Here is a 23354-nt window from a genome sequence, read left to right as displayed (position 1 = left end):
TTGCTTCTTCTTGCAGTCGAGGAACTTGAGGTACTGAGCAGGTCTCATGCTCAATAGTGGGCATAGAATGAAGTCCTGTTTGTTTTTCACTTATTGCTTGGACGTTACTTGTCCCCAGCTCTGGCTACACGCTGTTCTGGACCCAGGAGAGGGGGGTGAGCAGAGAGAGCGGAAGGCACTCGGCTAGGGGAAACACTCTGGGCTTTGCACCTCACAAGGCGTTGCCATCCTCCCACGCTGATTACCGGCCACTAAAGTGAGCTCTCCTCAGAGGATGAGGGAAATACTGTCCCAGATGTACAGAAGGTTCCAGATGTGGCTACTCTTGTGCTTGTAGATATCATGGTGGAGGAGTTTGTGGAAGGGGGGCCCCTGGATCTCTTCATGCACCGGAAAAGCGATGTCCTCACCACACCATGGAAGTTCAAAGTTGCCAAACAGCTAGCCAGCGCCCTGAGTTACTTGGTAAGTACGTTCTGAGGTGCATGGTGGGCTCCACCAGGAACCAGAATACCCTGTAGGGGACGGCAGGAAGGCAGTCTAGGAAGGCGGGCCCCAAGGGCCTGGGCTCTGTGGTTGAACACAGGTGTGCCTGGGGCTTGCTGAAAATGGTCATTTGGGGCTGTTTGTCTGCTTGTGTATGAATCCTGTTTCGAGGGAAGTTTTATCACATCAGGGAACTGACCTCGGGAATGCAACGTAAGTAAGTGGAAATAGCACAATACTTGTCGAATGAGTGAGTGAAACTACTTGGATCAGTAGTGCTTCCCACGGCTCAGCCATTCAGGTGTTATACAGGTTCATTCTCACAAGCCCTAGGAGGCCTGCTCCACCATTATCCCCGGTTTGCTGGTGAGAGAACTGGGGCAGAAGGCCATGATATAATGTGCCCAAATGACACAGATAATTGGGGGCGAGTGATGCTGCCTGGGCCTGGCTGTCCCTGGGGAATATGGAGAGATGAAGCGAGAGGCCAGGCTTGGAAGCAGGGAGTGAGGGAAGGAGGAGAGGCTGCCCCATGGGCAGCCAGACTGATTTCACCCTTTTCCCTCTGTAGGAGGATAAAGACCTGGTCCATGGAAACGTGTGCACGAAAAACCTTCTCCTGGCCCGTGAGGGCATTGACAGCGAGTGTGGCCCATTCATCAAGCTCAGTGACCCTGGCATCCCCATCACCGTGCTGTCCAGGCAAGGTGTGTCTCCCTTCCCGCCCACCCTATTTCCCATCCCTGCCTTCCGCCTTGCCATTCGTCATACCCCTGCTCTAATTAGGGTCAGACCAGCAGAGAGAAGGCGGCTAGTGCTCAGGTGTGTTTCCTTTTGAGAAGGACACTTCGGTTGGACAGGCTTGGTACTGCTGCTGTGCCCTGGGGGCCGGGGAAGATGTGGAGCCGAGGGAGGGCCGGTCTCTGCCCTCTGGGAGCTAACCTAGCGGAGAGAGAAACACAGCTCAGCCAAGGCACATCTTTGCTCCAGGTGCTGGGGTAGCACAGAAGGAGGCTGCTGGGCCTGGGGGTGGTCAGAGGATGTCAGGAGGAGCTGGGTCTCCTTGGTGCTCAACTGGAGTTGGCAAGCCGTTTGGGGAGGCACCTGGGGGTATGTGCTTTGAGGTTATCGTGAGCTATGGTGCTCCACAGGAAGGTGCAGGCCTGGGAGCTGAGACCCTGAAAACAGCGCTGCACAGTTGTGCTAGGAGGTCATATCCGGGATGTCCGCGGATATGGGGCCTGGGGCCCTGACCTCTGCTGGCCAACAGTTTCTAGCACCGAGCACACTGCCTGGAGCTTAGAGTTTTGCTCAGTAATTCAAAGAACGGGCCGCATTTGGAACGGAACCAGGATGAAAACAAGCGTTACAAATAAGACCTAAAATATCCATTCCTTAGCAGAGAAATGGAAAGCCTCCTTTCATGCCTGTGTCATGCTTATCACCCACCCAACTTCCCACAGTCTGTGCAGATTCAGTCCTAAATCTTTCAAGGCTCCTGTCCTCAGCAAGCATCTGAGACACAGACACAGGAGACTCCAGAGCAAATGGAGAAGCCTGGGTACCCCACAAGAGATGCCATTTGAATGCTGTGTGCATTCAGAGAGAAAGGGATGTCATCTAGCTGGGGCTGGAGCGTGACTCAGGGAGGCACTGGGGTTTCCTGCGGGCCCTGTAAGTCCGTGAGGTGGGCTTGACCAGGAATGTCCCACTCAGGAATGGCCCGCCTGACTCTTTGCAGCAGGAGCCGGGGGCTGTAGCATTTATTAAGGGACATTTCTCTGGATGCAGCAGGGTTGTCTGTTCCCATTGCTAGTCTTGGCCAGAAGCCTGAACAGGGCTGCAAAGTAGCCAGGGGCAAGCGATGTAGGAGAACCTTACGTCCGTCTTTTTCCTTTGCCTTTCCCACAGAAAGCAAGCACAGCACAGCAGGTGGATTGTGCAGAGTGCGTGAGGTTAGCCGAGGCCTGGCCTGGGTGTGTGTGCCTCTCTTCCTGTCTTTCCTTTCTCAAGCGTTGGTTCTCCTTCCCCAGGGTGTTGCCATCTACCCTGGGTGCTTTGCTCTGTCTGAGGCCAGAGCTTCAGAAGACTGGCCCTGCATGACCCTCCCAGGGGCGTGTGATAAACAGACACACCTGCCAGCCCTGACAAAGACTGATGGATCTGAGGTGCTAAGGGCGAGGGGCCAGAAGACGGCACCTTTTCCAGCTCCCCAGGGAAGAGTGTAGCCGAGGACCGTGTTTGGAAACACTGCTTAGAATAGTTGCTTCCTTAGTTCACGGTTCCTGCTGCAATGACCATGATTTACTTCCCAGGCGATTCCGGAAACTGATCTGGAAACATCTCCCATCTTTTTCCAGAGTGCATAGAACGAATCCCGTGGATTGCTCCTGAGTGTGTTGAAGACTCCAAGAACCTGAGTGTGGCTGCTGACAAATGGAGCTTTGGAACCACACTCTGGGAAATCTGCTACAATGGCGAGATCCCTCTGAAAGATAAGACCCTGATTGAGGTGAGCAGTTGCTGTCCAGGGTACGAGCCAACCGAAGTCTCCTGAGCCGTCAGGAAGCCTCATGTTGTGGGAGGAGGTGGATGTCTGTTTGAAGCCCCTCCACAGGCTTACTGGGTATGTGACCTCAAAAGTGTCACTAAACTGCCCTGAGTCTCAGTTTCATCATCTGTAAAATGGGGTAAATAACACCTACTTCTTGGGCGGGGCTGTTGTGACATTAATGATGCATGTAGAGTGCCAGGCACACAATATGTGCTGGTAGAACATTATAATATTACTTGGCTCCATTTTAAATGCCCGCTAGTCATCAAAAATAACACAGATACTTGCTGAGTTTCTTTACTGTAGATACAGATATATAGGCTGTATTTCTTAATATCATGAGTTCTTTTCTAGGCAGTTAAACATGTCTTAAAATTTTATAAATTTAATGTAAGAGTTGTCTCAGTAAGTTCAAATTTACTTAACTAATTTTATATTTGGCATTTGGGTTGTTTTTAAATTTGTAATGTTCTGTCTCATTCTGCAGGGGTTATCTTTGAACATAAATCTTTGTTTGTATCTGACTTATTTCTGAGTCATTCGATAGTTGGAATTAATGAGTCAAAGGATTTGAAGAATCCAAAGATTGTTACACATATGGCCAAGTTGTATTCCAGGAAGGTTGCATGACTCCCCGGGAATACAGCTTGTTCTGGGCTGGGGTATCCTGCCCATCTTCCTTGTGAGTTTCTATGGGGGGACTAAGATTTCCCCAGGCAGCAGTGAGGCAGCAGTAACACACATGTTTATGAAATCTACATTGAAGTATAGCAGTTGGGAACTAAATTAGGGGTGGTAACTGGGCTAAAAGGTTAGTGACTGGTTCCTTTGGTTTCTTCCATGTGGTTTTCTTCGTTACAGAAAGAGAGATTCTACGAAAGCCGGTGCCGGCCAGTGACACCATCTTGTAAGGAGCTGGCTGACCTCATGACACGCTGCATGAACTATGACCCCAACCAGAGACCCTTCTTCCGAGCCATCATGAGAGACATCAACAAACTAGAAGAGCAGAGTAAGACAGTCGTGCTCTGTACCTGAGAACAGCCAGTGCCCATGGGAGCGGGTGAATAACGAGGGGCCTGTGAATGCCAGTCATCCTTTGTAATGTGGTTTCTTTTCTCCTCTGTTAGATCCAGACATTGTTTCTGAAAGAAAGCCGGCAACCGAAGTAGATCCCACACATTTTGAAAAGCGGTTCTTGAAGAGGATCCGTGACTTGGGAGAGGCAAGTTAGACTGGAGTGCCCCACTGACCCTGTCACCTTTCTGTGTGTCCAAAGCCGCTCTCCCTTGTCTCTCATTTGGGGCCAAGGTTTATGAGAGGTTTTTGCATTTCCTTGAGGCTGGTTGAATCCAAGCAATTCTCCATTTAACAGGCACACATATGCCTGCCTGTCCGGGGGGCTGGATGTGCACACAGGATGTTGGTCTGTTCCTTCCAGACTTGCTTCTTCCCTGAGGGATGAAGAGAATGGGAAGGGAGAGAGCTAGGGGAACAGGTCGAGATGGGGTAGAAACAGAAAAATCCCTGTCTGGGACTTCCCTGGGTGGCTGTATTTGGCCAGGCTGCTTAAATGGCAGATTCATTACTACACAGGCCAGATAGAGTGTCATCTTTTCCCTGGACCTTGAATGGGAGTTTCTGAACAGCTAGTGGGGCCAGAAAAGCTACTGCAGTTTGCGTCTTTGTCCCTATTTTCTGTAGTTCGGTTAAGTGAACATGGGCTGCGGCCCACGCTGGGTGCCTCCTGTGTGCTGAGGCTGTGTGCTGACGCTTTACAGGCACAGTGTCCTCGTTCCTCACACCGTCCCCACGAGGCTGCTGCTGCTGTGTGTGGGGAGCCCCTCCGGAGCCAGCTCAGAGGCTGGAGTGACTGGGCCCACATCACTGTCTAGCGCTTGTCAGCATCTGAGCCCATGTCTTATAAACATGCTTCCTGCGGGGCCAGAAACCACTTTCATTTCCTTTTGGGTTACATTTCCATGGAAACTGGGATTGATGTGTCTGTTCCCCAGCCCCCTAATAGTCCCCTCCATGACTTGTCTTAGTCCAGTCATGGAGAGGATGGCCTGTGAGGCCACAGGAGGAAGGGGCCAGGTAGGAGCTTGCCACCCGTAAAGTTGGGCTGTGCTGCTCACCCTTGACCTTTCTGGGAGCAGCACAAGGAGCAGGCATCATGTACGTGTTCCTGCTGGCTCCTCATGGGGCTCATCAGGCACGTGGATCTTTCCTTCTAGGGCCACTTTGGGAAGGTTGAGCTCTGCAGGTATGACCCTGAGGGGGACAATACCGGGGAGCAAGTGGCGGTGAAGTCCCTGAAGCCCGAGAGTGGAGGCAACCACATAGCTGATCTGAAGAAGGAAATTGAAATCCTAAGGAACCTCTATCACGAGAACATTGTGAAGTACAAAGGCATCTGTACAGAAGATGGTATGTTGGGCACAGTGGGGCTGGTTTGAAGAGGAAGGGACTATTTGGGGTTGAAAAGCCAGCATGAGCAGGCAGTGCCTTCAGCCTTATCTGGGCCACCTGAACATGCTCGCTGGTGGTTCACAGGAGATCTGGGGCTGTGCTGTCATATGCACGGTCCTGTCCCTCCATGTGGAGCTGCCAGGGAAGCCCCCCAGCTGCCCCCGCTGCCAGGGATGCCCCCAGCATTCTCCCTTGGGTACTGGAGGTTGGACTTCACTCGTCCTGGTATTCACACTCAGGCCCTATGAAGCGGACACCGCTGTCTACTTTTCCTATTCTGATACAGCCCTAGTGGGATCTTTCATTGTCTAGGTGGAAAGCAGTATTGACTAAATAGCATTTCTTTTTTTACAAGCCAATATAATACATATTGTGCCTAAAATGGGTAATGAAATGATGGGGCTCATAATTTTTTTAAAAATCAGTCATCTACAGTGGTTTGCAGAGCACTGTGAGCTCAGTGGATGCTGACAACTGGGCTGTGTGTGTATAGGAGCTGTGTGTCTCCCTTCGTTGCTGAGGATCCCGAGGTTCTGGAGCTTAAGGGTTTCAGTAGTGATTCAGGAGTGACACCGAAATAGTGTAGGGCCTGCCTCTCCAGCTCCTGCAACCCTCTGCTCCCACAGTTCCTTCATCTGGAGACCTTGTGCTGATGGGTGTTTTTTTTCTAAACAGGAGGAAATGGTATTAAACTCATCATGGAATTTCTGCCTTCAGGAAGCCTTAAGGAATATCTTCCAAAGAACAAGAACAAAATTAACCTCAAACAGCAATTAAAATACGCTGTTCAGATTTGTAAGGTAAAAAAACAAAATTAAAAATAAAGATTAAAAAATCGGGCACTCTGTCCTGGGTACTTGGGTTGCAATTAGTCTGCAAGTGGGAAGCTTTCCAGTAATTGTACCTGGGTTCGTTTTGTGCTGCATGATTTGGATGAAAATTAGCTGGTACTTAGAAAACTGATTTGTTAATATGGCTGACTTAATGTGTATTTCTTTGAATTGGGTTGGTCTTACTATTCTTACATTAAAAACAACAAAGAAGTGACAGGTAAATGAAATGACGTTGGTCCTTTTTCGGGAAGAAGCAGTGATGGATACAAAACAGAACCTGAACCGACCTTTAGCAAATGCACTCTCCCTTCACCTCTCTCCCTCAGGGGATGGACTATTTGGGTTCTCGGCAGTATGTTCACCGGGACTTGGCAGCAAGAAACGTCCTTGTTGAGAGTGAGCACCAAGTGAAAATTGGAGACTTTGGTTTGACCAAAGCAATCGAAACTGACAAAGAGTACTACACCGTCAAGGATGATCGGGACAGCCCTGTGTTTTGGTAACTGAATCTAATGTTATGTTAATGTCTCTCAGTCCTCCTGCCCCAGTCAAGGTTAGAAACAACTTCCTACATTTGGAATTGATTGATCTGTGCCTTTGAGAAACACCTGTTACGCTGTTTCACTGAAGGCATCCCACACAGAAATGCCTGAGTTCATCTGACACCATCTTCCAAGGAGTGGGGGATACCAGCCGTCCGGTGACTCAGCATTGCCAGCTTCCCAGGAGGGTAGGAAGGAGGAAGTGGCGGGACCGAGTTGAGGAAGTAGGTGCTGACAGATTCAGGGAGATCCCAGACAGCGCAGAGCAGAGCACAGTCCACAGGGAACTTGGCTGTCTGCTCAGGGATCACCAGGGTGTCTTGGTCAGGAGCGTGCACCCTGTGACCCCTTGCAGCCTGGAATGCCATCCAAGGGAGAAGTTCTTTAGGCCTCTACTCCAAGGCTCCTGCAGAACAAAAGAGCACCTCCGAGGTGTATCCCGCATGGACACAAGCCTGGATCTCTCCACCCAAGGAGCCTAAGCCTTTGTTCCCTCATGAATGTGGATCAGGGCCAGACTTTGTGCCGGGTGCAAAAGATACGTGCAGAAGATCTGCTTGCAGAAGAACAAGCAGACTGAGTTTAGAATTGAATGGATCAGGCAGCCAGTTTCTTGGTGGTAAAAGCATAGAAGGGTTCAGGCTTGGTTTTCTGGAAGTCCTGTTAAGGCTTTAAAAGATCTAGTGGGTTTGTAAGGGTGGCAGAAGAAAGCATGTGTGACTAGCAAGAGTGAGAAGAGAGCAGTGAATATCCTGGGGCCTGCATCTGAATCAGCTCGGTAGGGCTGGATCCCGAAGTGGGCACTCTCGAGGACCTGCTACAGCGGAGCACTGGAAGTGGAGCCGCAGAGCTGGCACTCCAGCTTTGAGCGTTGGGATATATCACTGGAGGTGTAAGAATGGCAGCTTTTGCTTTAAAAAGACCACTGGGGATGGGTGGGGAGCAAGACTGGAGCCAGGGAGTCTGATTCAGCCAGAGCCAGTGAGGGTGTGATCTAGGGCAGTGGTTAGGACATGACGGTGGGGCTTAAGAGAATGGAGTATGTTTGAGAAGCATCTGGGAAATTGGATACAGAGGTGCCTTCGTTTCTGGCTGGGGAAGTTGGGTGCCATCCACTGAGGCAGACCTTGGAAGAAGGCTACACGGTGAGGTCACTGCTAACTAATTTTGAACTTGCCAAGAACACTTGGGGCATGTCATCCTCTGCCTCCTCCACATGGGCAGCACCTGCTCTGTGGAGCGGAAAGCACGAACTGTCTACTACTTCAGAGTGGACGTGTGCCACAGCGAGCCTGTGATGGTGGTGGTGTTCGGGTCAGATGTGTGCTTCAGCAGATGTGTGATTAGTATGTTCAGCACTGAGAGAAGCCGAAGGAGTGATTTTTTGGAGTTGCTCTGTAGTTTCATGATCTGCTTTCTTTCAGGTATGCTCCCGAATGTTTAATTCAGTGTAAATTTTACATCGCCTCTGATGTCTGGTCATTTGGAGTGACTCTGCATGAGTTGCTTACTTACTGTGACTCAGATTACAGCCCCATGGCGGTAAGGCTTCTTTGTCCCTTCGTCCACACCTGGCACCCATTGAAAATGTGTAAATTTTGTTCTTAAACGGAATCCAGTTAGGGTGTTGCAGCGGAAAGTATCACTTTTCCATTTAACATGGTTTGTCACTTGATACTTGTGGCCCTCTCAAGTCCTCATTTCACAAGAAGCTCAAGTTCTAGAAAATGCTGCTTAACTTTCAAGGATCTCACCTGTGTGAGGAATCCAGGGACAGTTTCTGGGAGAATAAGGGGGCAGTGAGGAGGGCCTTATTTGAGCCTCAGGTATTCATTAATGAGATTATTTTCACTGAGACAGGCTCTTCAGCCAGGGGAAGGGGTGGTTTGGTAAAGTCTGAGAGCGTGATTACAGACTAATCACTGAGAGCTAATCAAGATTTTGGGCTTCCATTTCAATGATTTTTTTTTTAAATATTTTTTTCTATTTATTTGACAGAGATCACAAGTAGGCAGAGAGGCAGGCAGAGAGAGAAGGGGGAAGCAGACTCCCCGCTGAGCAGAGAGCCCGATGTGGGGCTTGATCCCAGGACCCTGGGATCATGACCTGAGCTGAAGGCAGAGGCTTTAACCCACTGAGCCACCCAGGTGCCCCTGGGCTTGCATTTCAAATTACTAAGGAGAGGGAGGGAGGCCTGGGTGGCTCAGTGGGTTAAGCATCTGTCTTCGGCTCAGGTCATGATCTCAGGGTCCAGGGATCTAACCCTGCATCAGGCTCCTTGCTCAACAGGGAGTCTTCCTCTCCCTCTGCTGTTTCCCACCTCTAATAAAATCTTTAGGAAAAATAATTACTAAGGAGAAAAGCCTTTTTATTATCTTAATTTCCAGGTAATTCTAGAAATCTTACTTTAATCTGTTGATATAAACATGTACTAAAATATTTGGTTTGGTTTGATTTTACACAGTTGTTCCTGAAAATGATAGGCCCAACTCATGGCCAGATGACAGTCACAAGACTTGTGAATACATTAAAAGAAGGAAAACGTTTGCCTTGTCCACTTCACTGCCCAGATGAGGTATTTGGGGGCCATTTTACAGTAACATTCAATTTATGTTATGTTTTCAGGGCTTGAGTTATCCAGCAAGGGTTTGGGTGGAGGGGTGGGAAGAAGTTAAAAAAGTTGTTTTTAAAGTAATTTTCTGAAGCTGAATTTCAGATCAGACATCTGAAAAACCATCTTTGATGACAGCCGCAAGTTCTGTTTAAAGTAAGGATTCCCTCCAAAAGTAGGCTTACCTCAGTGAGCACCCTAAAGGATCACAGGAACACAGTCTGGTGTAGCCCAAATGTGACACGTTCATATAGAGTTGACTCACATGGGATTAAGGGAGCTGACTTCCTACACAGTTGAAAATCTGCATGTGACTTTTGATTACCCAAAACTTAAGACTGCTGTTGACCAGGAGCCTTACTGGTAAGAGAAAATACATTTATAGCACTAGATCATATTTATTGAAAAAACGGTGTATAACTGGACGTGCACAGTTGAATCTGTGTTGTTCGCGGGTCAGCTATAATTGCATGTTCGTCAGTAGCTTTTATGACATTTATTCAGTTTTTTGTATTCTAAAGTGATTTGAGCCTTTAAGGCCAATTCTTAGACTATTGGAGATGCACTGAAGAGTTTGTATGCATCAGAGAACAGCCAGTGAGGACATTTAGGGTCTACACTGAGATGTGATGACCTGGACTTTTTGGAAGGTTGATTCATGAGCTTCTCAAGATAGATTGTTTATCAGTAATACTTTGAGTAATAAGAAAAGTCCATTTCCAAAAAGTTTTTTTTCCCCTCCTCTTACAGGTTTATCAACTTATGAGAAAATGCTGGGAGTTCCAACCATCCAATCGGACAACTTTTCAGAACCTTATCGAAGGATTTGAAGCACTTTTAAAATAATTAGCATGAATAACATTTAAACTCCTGTGTATCAAGTCCTCCTTCCCCAACCAATATCCAAACCATTTAAAATTTTTAATGGAAAAAAATTTGTATTTGGGTATGTAAGGCACACTGTGGTGCTTATTATGTGTAAGTACTTCCCTCTTGAAATTTGGTCCCTGTAATAGAAACAACAGAAAGCACTTAAGCACTCCTCCTTTTGGAAAGAACAGAAAGCACCCTTCTGTTTGGCTAGTGTACTGCCCCAGTTGCTTACCAGAAAATGAGAGGAGCCAACAAAAGCCCTTGTTCCCAGCTGGTTGGAAATGCTTTCCCGGCAGATAGAGGTTGACGGATGTTGCCAGTACTCTGACATGCCCTCAGATTTCAGGGTCTCTACAGTGCTAGCCCAGGCGTTCTTGAAATATTAGATACCCGTTAGTAGACTATTGTTTCTATACAAAGCTGAGTGTATTCCTGTCACCAGTAGGGCTTAAACTTTGTTTCTTCAGTGGCTTTGCTCCTATCCCCATGGGTGACCAGCCGTACTGATGTCTGAGAACACTGGTCAGAGGCGGGGACAGTGGTGGAATAGAGACTCTGCTGCCTGTTGATTCTTGAGAACCAGGCCTGTGCCAGCGCTTTCCTACCCAGGAGCCCTTTAGGCAGAACGGACTCCCAAGACCCCGGATGCTAGCATACGTGCTTTTCAGAAATGCTCCTGTCAGTCCTTTGCTAACTCGACCACTGTGCGGCGAGCTGTTGCAGCGTTGGCTTTGGATGTTGTGTGCAACCAGTCCGTGTTTCTGTACCTAACCATCCATCTGCAAGAGTTCAGCAGCTACTAGACAGTTTTCAGTTTGCTTGGAGGTAGCTGGGTAATCAAAAGTGTCTAATCTCTGATTCAGTGTGAACCCTAAGAACTTGACCAAGAGTCTGAAAAACTTTTTGTTAATGCTGTCTAGCATTTGTTTGATATCATTACTTTTCTCCTGTTGAGCCTGAAAGAGCGTTCTGGATTGATTCAATGGCAGCAATAAACTTGCCATTTAAATTTATTCAATAACCCGACATCACCAAGGTCTCTGTGTCAAACCTGTGGCCACTCTATATGCACTTTGTTTACTCTTTATACAAATAAATATACTAGACACTTCACATGCATATGCCTTTTAATATTAAGATTTCACTTTCAAAGCATTCAAACTGTTTACATAGAAAAATAACAGTATAGACATTGCAAGGGGGTGGGGAGTTTGGTAGTGGCCCTTAATACAAACACCACTTGATTTATACTTATCTGTTCTATCCAGTGACAGGGCAGATCCCCATGGGCTATCATCCAAAGTACTTAGTTCTTTCACCCTCTTCCTGCTTTCATTTTGCAGCTCTGACTTAAAATTCACCATCTGCTGGTTGTATTTTCAGAGGTGTGACTAAGCACTGAAGATGCTTAATGCAATAGGAAATGGGAAGGAGAAGCGCAGAACATGGAGAAACCATTATGCATCTGCTGAATCACAACTGAGTGATGCCAATCCTTAGTGATTAACTTTCTAGCTGTCACTTTCAAGTAGAAGTTAATGTATGAAACAAATTAGACCAATTTCTTTAAAAGTCATATGTATCAATTTTAAACTTGATAATTAGAATAGGGTACCTGATTAGAAGATATGTAATGATCTGATTTCAAAAAGACTAGGATCACAAGGAACAAACCTGGAAACTTCTAGGTGGCAAAGGGTTTCTCGTGTTTAATACCAAAGTCTTCGGGAAATGGTGATGTCAAAAGTTATATGCAATAAACACAATTCTTGCCAAAGTAAATTGACTTAAATAGCTGATAATTTTTCAGCCTAACACTACAAAAGAATAAGAGACAAAGCAGAAAATGAAGTATAACTCACTAGCTCAAAACTGTTACATTTGTTACTCTATAGTGCTCCTCCAGAAAGAGCAGTATTGACTGTTGAACTATACTGTGGAAATAGGGCATTTGAGGATCAAAATAGGCCTTTTTCTAGCAATTAGATCATCATTGGTTTATGCCATGAAATCAGACATAGAAACCTACATTGCTTGCCACTTACAAGTCTGTTGCAGAAGTTAAAGGATTAGGGAATTAGTGCCATTAGACCAGGGGTCAGCACACAAGTAGCTCTAGATAGTATGTAAATGAATGAGCATGTTTGTGTTCCAATAAAATTTTATATATGGACACTGAAATGTGAATTTCATAGAACTTAATTCAAGTCTATTCTACTTCATTTAAAAATGTAAACCTCAGTCTTAGCTTGCAGACAGTATAAAAAACAGATGGAGGACGGAACTTAACCCCAGGGTGTAGTCTGCCAACCCCTGAAATTATTTCACCAAAGCTACTTTTTTCTTTTTTCAAAAATAGCTCGTTTTTCACAAAAGGTATAAATGGTAGGTAGAGAACATTAAAAGTAAAGCATCTGCAGTTGTGTAGAACTTGGACATCACTCTGGCTTTTATACTGCAGGACTGATGTAGGGGTAATTAGTTTGCATGTAGAGCATCTTTATGACATTACCAGCACTGCATTTTGTACTTACACTCTTGTAGTTCTAGGAAAAGGTCTAAAAATCTATAAATGAGATTACTTCTAGGGAAAGTATATTGAAATGCACATTGGCATATAAGAAATTCATTCTTCTAAGGCTCAGGAAACAAGACTGTTTCCCATTTATTGCTTCATACTTTTATATATGGTGTCAAAATTATTCCCAGTCCTAAACAAGGAATATTGGAACATTGTTACTTTCTCCAATGGACTGTAAGTTAATACCAATTAAGATACATCTAATTGTAATGGAAAATGTCCTCCATTGTCTTATCTTATTGCTACTTATTTTTTATTTGGCAATTCTGCTTGCTGCACGATACAGTTCCTTCTGGGAAATTAGAAACCCGTATTTAAAGGATATGGCTAGTCTGAATGTAGTTAAGGCAGCGATGAACAGCAGAGATACTGCAAAAACCTTATGAGGTTATAAGAAGAGAACTTAACTCAGTATACACGCTTCTTTTTTAAGTAGGTTTCCATGTAATATGCTCCTGTGCCCTGAGAATGCTGGTCAACAAATTCCACAGAACCACCTTCTGGGGCAGAGATGAGATATGATGAGCCTCGCTTTTCATTTCTCAAAGAGGATACCTATGAGAAAAAGCACATATCTAAATTAAAAGTTGGTTTATTCACTAACGATGTTTATAGGAAAAGCAATTCTTCTGATTTGGCCTAAAAACCCAAATAGGATAAATAAAAATCTTAATCTGTTTTAACTTTTTGATAGATTTGCTATTTCAAAACCACTTGCGGAACTTAAAAAAAAAAAAAAATAAATAAATAAATAAATATATATATATATATATATATATATACACACACACACACACCAGCCTCTGAGTGCCCTCTCCCCTCTACCCACAATATTTGGGCTTTAAAAAAAAAAAAAAAGCAATTGTATTGCTTCTGCTGTCCCCACCTAGTTAAAACCCACTGACTCAGAATACCTGTGTGACATGACCATATTCCTCTGAGAAAGGTGAGTGGGGAAGAAGTTGAACTGCATATCAGATTAGTAACAGAAGTGGCATACACGAGTAGGTATAAAAACAAATAGTTCCAGACCCAGGTGAAACTCGGGTGTGCACAGGGAATTCAAGACACTTTCCAGAGCTCAAACATGGTAGCAATAGGAAGATCTTGAGCTTACTTCATCCCATAGAGGCAGCAACAACATCTATGCAACTAATTCTGAAGGATGACCTGAAGACTGACAGATCTTCCACAGCTAATAGCAGAGAGAAGGCTACACTGAAAAAGGAAAGAACAGAAATGCAATATGGAACCCAACCCCAGCACAACTACTCACACACAGGAGGGACATCATAAGCACAGAGGAGCAAGGGGATCACAGCCCATACCAAATACCACCAACACTGCATTGGGAAGGTGAGTATCCATATGTCTGGCTTTCAAAATCAGCAAGGCTTACCTCCAGGAGACCTGGAGAGCTGTAAGAAACTGAGTCTCCACCCTTAAAGAGCCGACAAGCCAAACAACGGCCCAACACACAGTGTGTAAGACCGGGTTCGAAAAATAACTGGGGGGGCGCCCGGGTGGCTCAGTGGGTTAAAGCCTCTGCCTTCGGCTCAGGTCATGATCTTAGGGTCCTGGGATCAAGCCCCGCATCGGGCGCTCTGCTCAGCAGGGAGCCTGCTTCCTCTCCCCTCTCTCTCTGCCTGCCTCTCTCTCTATTTGTGATCTCTGTCAAATAAAAATAAATTTAAAAAAAAGAAAAGAAAAATACCTGGGCTATACATGGAAATTTATTGACTAATTTTAGGGCATGTGTCAGTGGGGCAGGGATCTGCAGCATATTTTTCTGGAAATAAAAGTGCTGGCCAGCACCATTTTTCAAACATACAAGAGGAGCCCCATAAGGCTATCATCTGATTTTTCTGCAGAAACTCTACAGTCTAGAGGAGTAGTTGATACATGCAAGGTGCTGACAGGATAAAATTGACTACCAAGAACACTATATTTGGCCTTACAAGAAATGTTAAAGGGAATTCTTTAAGTAGAAAGAAAAGACCATAACTAGAAGAAAACTATAAAAGGAAAACCTTTTGCTGGGAAAAGTAAACATAGTAAAGGTAGTACTTTAATCACAAAGCCAGTAAGGATATTAAAACTCTAAAGTAGTAAATATATGCAAAAATTAGTCAACGGATACATAAGATATAGAATCATATACATAAAATATGGAGGGAATAAAAACTCCATGCTTCTAAAACGTGTTTGAGCTAAAGTGACCATCAACCCAATATAGACTGCTGTACACATAAAGGTTGCTACATACGCACCCAGTGGTAACCTAAAGCCTATAGTAGGTAAAGGGCAAGGAATCTAAGCATAACACTCAAGAAAGCCATCAAACATAAGAGAGGAGAGCAAAAGAAGAAAGGAACAGGAAAAAAGTTAAAATAACAGTGAACACACCAATAATTAAATGTAAATGGACTAAATGGTCCAATCAAAAGACAGAATGGATAAAAAGAGCAAGACCCAAAGACCCATCTATATGCTACCTACAAAACACTCACTTTAGACCTAAAGACAAAGATTAAAATGAAGATATAGAAAAAAGTTACCTCATGTAAATGGAAGCAAAAAAAAAAAAAACAAAAACAAAAAAACCCAAAGAACAACAAAACACACCCTACAGCTGGGGTATCAATATTCAGATAAAATAGACTTTAAAACAAAGACTGTCACAAGAGAAAAGGTCATTACATATTGATACAGGGATCAATCCAAGAAGATGTAACAATTGTAAATATTTATGCACCCAATTTAGGAACACCTAACTATATAAAGCAAGTATTAAGAAACAGAAGGGAGAAACTGACTGTAATACAATAATAGTAAGGGATGTTAGTTAACACACTACATACCCCAGCTGTGGTAGGGCCATCTATATCAATCCACAGCTAACATAATGATGAAAAACAGAGCATTTCCTTTAGGATCAGGAATAAGACAAGGATGTCCACTCTTGCCACTTTTATTCAAGGTGCTATTGGAAGTTCTAACAATTGCAATCAGACAAAAGAAAAGACATCCAAATTGATAAAAGTTAAACTATCAATATTTGCAGAGAACAGGATAATATATATACTAAAGACTCCACCAAAACCTGTTAGAATTAATAAATTAACTCAGGGGCACCTAGGTGGCTCAGTCAGTTAAGCATCTGACTCTCAATTTTGGCTCAGGTCATGACTTCAGGGTCATGAGATCGAGCCCCACGAGGCCTGTGATGGGTGTGAAGCCTGCTGAAGATTCTTTCTTGCCCTCTCCTTCTGCCCCTTCCCTCAGCACACTCTCTTTTTCTCTAAAAGGAATCTTTAAAAAATAATAAGTCCAGGGAAGTTGTGTTATACAAAATCAAGATACAGAAATATGTTGCATTCCTATACAATAATAATGAAATAACAGAAAGGAAAATGAAGAAACAATTCCCATTTACAATTGCATCAAAATAATCAAATATTTAGGAATAAATTTAAACAAGAAGGTGAAGGACCTATCTTCTGAAAACCATAAGACACTGATGACAGAACTCAAAGATGACACAAATACATGGGAAAAATATACCATGTTCATGGATTGGAAGAATATATTCTTCTTTTTTTAAAAAAAGATATTTGTGTATTTATTTGACAGTGGGAGACAGAGAAGGAAAACAAGCAGGGAAAGTGGAAAAGGAGAAGCAGGCTTCCAGCGGAGCAGAAAGCATGATGTGGGGGTCTATCCCAGGACTCTGGGATTGTCTGACCTGAGCCAAAGGCAGATGCTTAATGACTGAGACACCCAGGTGCCCCAGAAGAATATATTCTTAAAATGTCTCTAATACCCAAAGCACCCTACTAATTTAATGCACTATCAAAATATCAACAATATTTTTTCAGAACTATAACAAAAAAAATCCCCCAAATTTGTCTGAAACAAAAAAGCCCCTAAATAGCCAAAACAATCTCGAAAAAGAACAAAGTTGAGGGTATCACAATCCCAGATTTCAAATTGTATTACAAAACTGTAGTAATTAAAACAATGGTATTAGCACAAAAACTGATACGTAGATCAATGGAACAGAATTGAGAGCCCAGAAATAAGCCCATGTTTATATGGTCAATTAATCTATATCAAAGGAGGCAAAAATACACAATTAAGGACTGTCTCTTCAACTAATGGTACTGAGGAAACTGGACAACTATATGCAAAATATTGAAACTGAACCACTTTACACAATACACAAAATAAATTAAAAATAGATTAAAGACCTAAGTATGAGACCTAAAACCATAAAACTAATATAAGAAAACAGTAACCTCTTGGACATCAAACTTAGCAATATTTTTTGGGATCTGTCTCCTCCAAGGAAAACAAAAGCAAAAAACCCCCCCAAAACCAATGAGTAAAAAATAAAATTGGGCTTACATCAAACTAAAAAGTTTTTGCACAGTGAAGGAAAGCATCAATAAAACAAAAACCAAACCCATCTGCTCCTTCCAGCCCACTGCAAACCACCAGTGTCTCCCTAGAAGGAGTTTTAAAAACATGTCTGTGCCCAGATTTTTTGGCTGCCATCCAAGGGATGATCTCTAGATAGCCTGACTCTGAGAGCCAACAGAACTTATATTCATGAGTCCCGCAGTACTGTAGGAAACAAACAAACAAAAACCACAAATTCTTAAAAAAAAAAAAAAAACCCACCTATTCTTAATGGATGCAGGAACATCCCTCTCTAGCTCCACCTATGACTATATACCTGGGCCCTGCACAGGGGGAACAGGCAGAACTTCCATTTCTAGCTCTCCCTGGAAGAGGTTTAACTACTGCCTGCCTGAGTGTCCAGGTTCCAACCAGCCTGCATCTAGGTGTTAACTGTGACCCATCCTTTTAGGACATGGACACGTTTTAGCACACTCTCAACTACTGGGAGTCACTAACAACAGAAGAGGAGGCTTGGACAACCACAAAAGTTTGAGGGACAACTAAGAGTTAGGTCAGGTTCATCCCTACACACCACCATTCTGTCCAGACTGGGATAGGTGGCTATTTTATCTAATGTCCAGAAACCAGTGGAGAGAGTCCAAGAAAATGAAGAAACAGGGAAATGTATTGCAAACAAAAGAACAAGATAAATATTCAGAAACAGGTTGCAATTAAACAGAGATAAGTGATTTGCCTGAGAGGAGTTTGGAATAACAGTCAAAAAGTTCAGGAAAACAATGCATGAACAAAGTGAGAATTTCAACATAGGAAATATCTTAAAAGTACAAAACAGAAAACTCAGAGCAGAAGAATACAACTGAAAAAATTTGACAGAAAGTTTCAGCAGGAGACCGAGCAACTAGAAGAAAGGATTCGTGAACTTGAAGACAGGTCAGTGAAATTCATCCAATCAGGGTTGAAAAAAAAAAAAAAAAAAAGAACAAAGATAGTTTGAGGGACTTATGGATCACCATCATACAAATTAATATATATATTACAGAGGTCCCAGAAGGAAAGGAGGAAGCAAAAGAGGCAGAAAGCTTTTCAAAGAAATAATGGATGAAAATTTCCCTAGCCTGAGGAAAGAAACACATCCAGGTCCATAAAACTCAAGTACCAAACAAGATGAATTCAAAGAGACCTATACTGAGACACATTATAATTAAACTGTTAGATAGTAAAGACAGAGAGAGATTCTTAAAAGGAGCAAGAGAAAAGCAAGTTATTATGTAAGGGAACCCCCTTAAGACTATAAGCAGATTTTTTTTTTTAGCAAACCTAACACCATAAAACTCTTAGAAGAAAAAATAGGTGGTAAACTCCTTGGCACCGGTCTTGGTGATGATTTTTTGGGTTTAATACCAAAAGTTAAAGGAAACAAAAGCAAAAATCAAAGCAAGGGGGGAGTGCAAGAAACTGAAGAGCATCTGCACAGCACAGGTTACCATCAACAAAATGAAAAAACAACCTACTAATGGAGGAAATATTGGCAAATCATATATCTGATAAGGGGTTAATGTCCAAAATATATAAAATGCTCATGCAACTCAATAACTAATAACCCAACTATGATTATAAAATAGATGAAGGATCTGAATAGACCACTGTCTAAAGATGTAGAGATAGCCGATAGGTACACAAAAAGATGTCCAATAGCAATATCATCAGGGAAATGCAGATCAAAACCACAGAAAGTAGGAATGCATAAGCCTGTGATCGTACATGGAAGAGAGTAATGGCCAATGAAGTTGGAAAGACATTCTGGGCTCAGTCATGAAGGGAGTGAGAATGAAATATCACCTCATACCTAGTAGAATGGCTACTATCAAAAACTATACTGGAATTAACATTAAAAACTTAATTAAAAAAAAGACCAAATTAACAAATATTGGTGAGGATGTACAGAAAGGGGAACTTTTAGGCATTCCTGGTGGGAATGTAAATTGGTACAGCCACTATGAACAAACGTAGAGGGTTCCTCAAAAAATTAGAAATAGGACTACCATTCAATGTAGCAATTCCAGTTTTGGGTATTTACCTGAAGGAAACAGAAACACTAACTCGTAAGTGGTAACTGGTCCCCATGATAACTGTAGTATTATTTACAATAGCCAAAACATGAAAACAACCTAATCGTCCATCAACAGATAAATGGATAGAGAGAATCTCTCTCACTCAGGCATACCCAGTGAGAGAGAGAGAGAGAGAGCGAGAGAGAGCGCTTATCCAGCCATAAAAAGAAAAATCTTGCAATTTGTGACAACACAGATGGAGCTTGAAGTCGTTGTGGTCAATAAGTCAGATAGAGAAAAACAAATACCATATGATCTCATAGGTGAAATCTCAAAAACCAAGAAAAGAAAGCAAAGGAAACTACAGACACGGAACAGAGACTGGTTGTTGCCAGAAATGGTGGGAAGTGGGGTGGGTGAAATGGGTGAAGGTGGTTAGAAGGTACAAACTTCCATTAATAGTCAAGTCCTGGGGATACAATGCACAGCATGGTAACTATAATAATACTGTGTTGTATGTTTAGAAGTCGCTCCAAGAAGGGCGCCTGGGTGGCTCAGTTGGTTAAGTGTCTGCCTTTGGCTCAGGTCATGATCCCAGGGTCCTGCCATCGAGCCCCACATCATTCTCCCTGCTCAGTGGGGAGTCTGCTTCTCCCTCCTTCCTCTGCCCCCTCCCCTGCTCATGCTCTCTCTCATGCACTCTCTAATAAATAAAATCTTAAAAAAAAAAAAAAAAGGTGCTACAAGAGTAGATCTTAAAAGTTCTCAGCACAAGAATTTGTAACCCTGTGTGTTGATGGATGTTAAACTAGACTTCCTATAATGATCATTTCACAATATATGCAAATATTATGTTGTAGAGCTGAAACTAAAAAATGTTATATATCAACTATAGTTCAATTAAAAAAAAAAAAGAAATTCCACCCTAGATTTTGATTGCCTGCAACAAAATTGCATACAAAGAGCCTAATTCCTCCACTATGAAGCCTCTAATAATTTTCCTTGGCTGTATTTTTCATTTGAGCCCCTTGGTTGGTCTGGTGATCTTACCATGTGTTAGACTGTGACCACTAACACCTTCAGACCCTTGGCTTCAGGTATAAAGAACTCTTTTTCTTATTAGTGTTCTTCCTCTAACAAATGATCAGTCCATTAAACTAAATTTTAGAAAAGCTACTCGTTTGATAACCTGATCCATTTTTCAAAGATAACAGGGAAAGAAATAACACCTAACTCTGGGATCTGGAAATCGCACACTTTCAGTTCCCTTCCGGTGATTCTTCCTGCTATATAATAGTCCGTATTTCCTGTCTTAGTATAAAGCAAATCAATAACTTGAATTTTCCTCTCTTTCTATACTATCTCTATTCTCAGAAGCCAGGGAAGAAATGTATTAGGTGTCTTCACAGAGAGACTTCCCAGTAGTGCTACACCATTCACAGGAAGAATCAAGTGAGAGGCAGGAGATCAGCAAAACACTTTACCAAGTGGCACAGGGGAGATCAGTAAGAAGAGGAAAGGAAAATGGACATCATTATCACCCATAGGACATGGGGAAAAGAACATTTTTCTGATATGCACTAACATATTTCTGATATGCACTGATAAATATGCATTTATCAAATATATAAATTGTTAGTGCAAGGACTGCTGGGTGCATTGGGAAGTGATGATAGTTGATTAGGATTTTGAAACAAAGCTCAGTGTTCTCAGAGAAATAAATCTGGATCAAACATCAGAAAAAGGGAAAACCACAAAAGACGGGAAGAGTATAAAGCAGGCAAACACTCTTCTTTCTAATTCATATTTGCAGGATACAGACATCCATTCCTTCCTAGACTAACTATTGAGGGCACGGGGCTGTGTGCTAAGGGGCTACCTAGATAACCGAAGCTTGAGGTGTGCCCTCCAAAAGCTCATATCCTAGGAGGGGGAGTATGAAAAGCCAACACTTATTTCTAAAAGGAGAACGCCACCATGCCAAATGAGACACAGAGGTGAAGAGCTCGAGCTTCTCATAGAAGGGAAAATGAGAGAGGAGAGTTTGAGAAACATGGACAAAATCTGCAAGGATGAGAAGGCACTTGGATGGATCTGGAGAGGATGTCAGGTGTGGACGTGAGGGGAGCGGGAATGGTCATTCTGGCCGAGAGGGGCTGCCTGAGCAAAGGCAGGTGGCAGGAAGGCGCAGGCCTGGGAGGGCACGCAGTGGCGGAGTCACGGAAGAGAGTGGAGCAGATAGGGTGGAAAGGTGATCTGGCCGCGTCGTGGAGGGGCTGGAATGCCAGGCTAAGGATTATAAGTGGGATAATAAATTTGATTTTGGAATCTGGGAGATGTAATCAGCAGCTCCATAAAAAATGGGGTAATGGAAGAGACAGACAATAGATACATACATGTGGGCAAACACAGAGATTAGATGTGATTTAAAACTTTGGGTTAAAATTTTACATGGAATAAACAAGTGAGAAAGTGGTGTACTTTGAAAATCTGAAAATAAAAAAATTTCAACAGGCATTTATGCTTTGGAGAGATTAGAGAAAGACACTGAGTAGAAGAGAATGTCTACTATTCAGATGTAAATCAAATCAGCAAAATATCCCAACTGTAATATATTTGGGAGAGAAACAGACAAAATTTAATAATGATGATATTCTACACCATAACACTGACATCAGCCCTGTGTAGTAAACAGAAAAGGAATGATCTCCACTGAACAGACGTGAAAACAAACGCTCAGATACTTTAGGTGACCTGGCTGAAATCACAAGGTTATTAAATGTTAGAGCCACAAATCCAACCCATTTTTTCCTCACTCTGCTGTCCTTTTCATTAATCCTATCTGCCTTATTTCTAAAAACACATTTTTGTACATATTTAGTTGGTATGAAGCTCATTCTGTAACTATGCAGTTGCTCTTTTATTTTTTAATTTAAAGACTCTTATTTTCTTCCTTTAATTAAAGCAAATATTTTTATCGTCATGTAAATGTAGACTAATTTCCTTTTAGTCCCCTGTGGATTGCAGTTTCATTTTTGGACTGGCAAAGTTTAATAATTTCAATGTGTCTTAAACTCAATATTTAAGCTCACTTCCATAACAGAACTGAAAGCTGGTTTTAAAAGTCTGGTCATGGGGCGCGTGGGTGGCTCAGTGGGTTAAAGCCTTCAGATAAATGGATAGAGAGAATCATTACTTCAGCTCAGGTAATGGTCTCAGGGTCCTGGGATCGAGCCCCACATCGGACTCTGCTCAGCAGGGAGCCTGCTTCCTTTCCTCTCTCTCTGCCTGCCTCTCTGCCTACTTGTGATCTCTCTCTGTCAAATAAATAAATAAAATCTTGAGGACAAAAAAAAAAAAGTCTGGGCAGAATTCACAGAACTGGGATTGTGGCTAGTCCCCAGGGAGATTCCTTTGGGAGATTCATGCTGATAGCAGACTGGGTTCATCTCCAGTACTGCCGGCCCAAGGTCATGCTAGTTACCGTTCCTGCTCTTCTGAAAGGACTGGAACACATGGTGTATAGTCCTTGAAATACAAAATCAAATTGATTTTTCAAAAATTCTGCCTCTCCTTAGGGCTCCTCAGCCTCACTTTTACCGTTAGCCCCATTTCAGCTTCTCCGTCTTACCTCATTCGTGGAGGTAGATTAGATGGAGAGCCTAAAGTGAGCAACTGCACTAGTTCTTCTAGAATCTGTAGCAACCCTTTAATACTCCTTTCTCATGGCTTCATGTCCGGCTTTTAGACTTTATACCTAGAGAAACATGAATTAATTCATCTTTTCTGCATTAACCATAGTTGACTTCTAAAATTTTATTTAAATATAATTTTTCTCTTCTCCCCAGTTATAATTGTTTTTAAAACCAACTTTGCTGTTTTGTGATATTAAAGATACAGCTAACAATAAAATAGCTCTTCTTCAT

At 43.0% G+C, this 23354-nt stretch overlaps 2 protein-coding genes across 4 annotated transcripts in view; one reads left to right on the top strand and one right to left on the bottom strand.

The window, feature by feature from the left end:
• JAK1 (Janus kinase 1) overlaps positions 1 to 11484 on the top strand; it is a 121947-nt gene extending 110463 nt beyond the window's left edge. For 2 of the 3 annotated variants that reach the window (XM_059137106.1, XM_059137105.1), the window contains 11 exons: positions 338 to 465; positions 1058 to 1193; positions 2847 to 2998; positions 3902 to 4052; positions 4171 to 4265; positions 5278 to 5470; positions 6188 to 6312; positions 6672 to 6844; positions 8312 to 8429; positions 9352 to 9462; positions 10249 to 11484. In XM_059137106.1, the coding sequence (XP_058993089.1) occupies positions 338 to 465; positions 1058 to 1193; positions 2847 to 2998; positions 3902 to 4052; positions 4171 to 4265; positions 5278 to 5470; positions 6188 to 6312; positions 6672 to 6844; positions 8312 to 8429; positions 9352 to 9462; positions 10249 to 10344 (1478 nt within the window). In that variant the 3' untranslated portion in view covers positions 10345 to 11484. Of the gene's footprint in view, positions 1 to 337; positions 466 to 1057; positions 1194 to 2846; positions 2999 to 3901; positions 4053 to 4170; positions 4266 to 5277; positions 5471 to 6187; positions 6313 to 6671; positions 6845 to 8311; positions 8430 to 9351; positions 9463 to 9603; positions 9864 to 10248 lie in introns of those variants that run through there. The other variant, XM_059137107.1, reaches the window with a different exon arrangement.
• The window catches only part of RAVER2 (ribonucleoprotein, PTB binding 2), a 91026-nt gene continuing 79152 nt past the window's right edge, over positions 11481 to 23354 (bottom strand). Inside the window, exon 12 of the mRNA XM_059137108.1 lies at positions 11481 to 13507. Coding sequence (XP_058993091.1) covers positions 13361 to 13507 — 147 coding nt within the window. The 3' untranslated portion in view covers positions 11481 to 13360. The remainder of the gene's footprint in view (positions 13508 to 23354) is intronic.

The sequence above is a fragment of the Mustela lutreola genome, chromosome 10 (genome assembly GCF_030435805.1).
Source record: "Mustela lutreola isolate mMusLut2 chromosome 10, mMusLut2.pri, whole genome shotgun sequence".
In the NCBI taxonomy this organism is placed as follows: domain Eukaryota; kingdom Metazoa; phylum Chordata; class Mammalia; order Carnivora; family Mustelidae; genus Mustela; species Mustela lutreola.
Note: the sequence above shows the minus strand (reverse complement) of the source record. Positions and strands in the feature narration are given on the sequence as shown.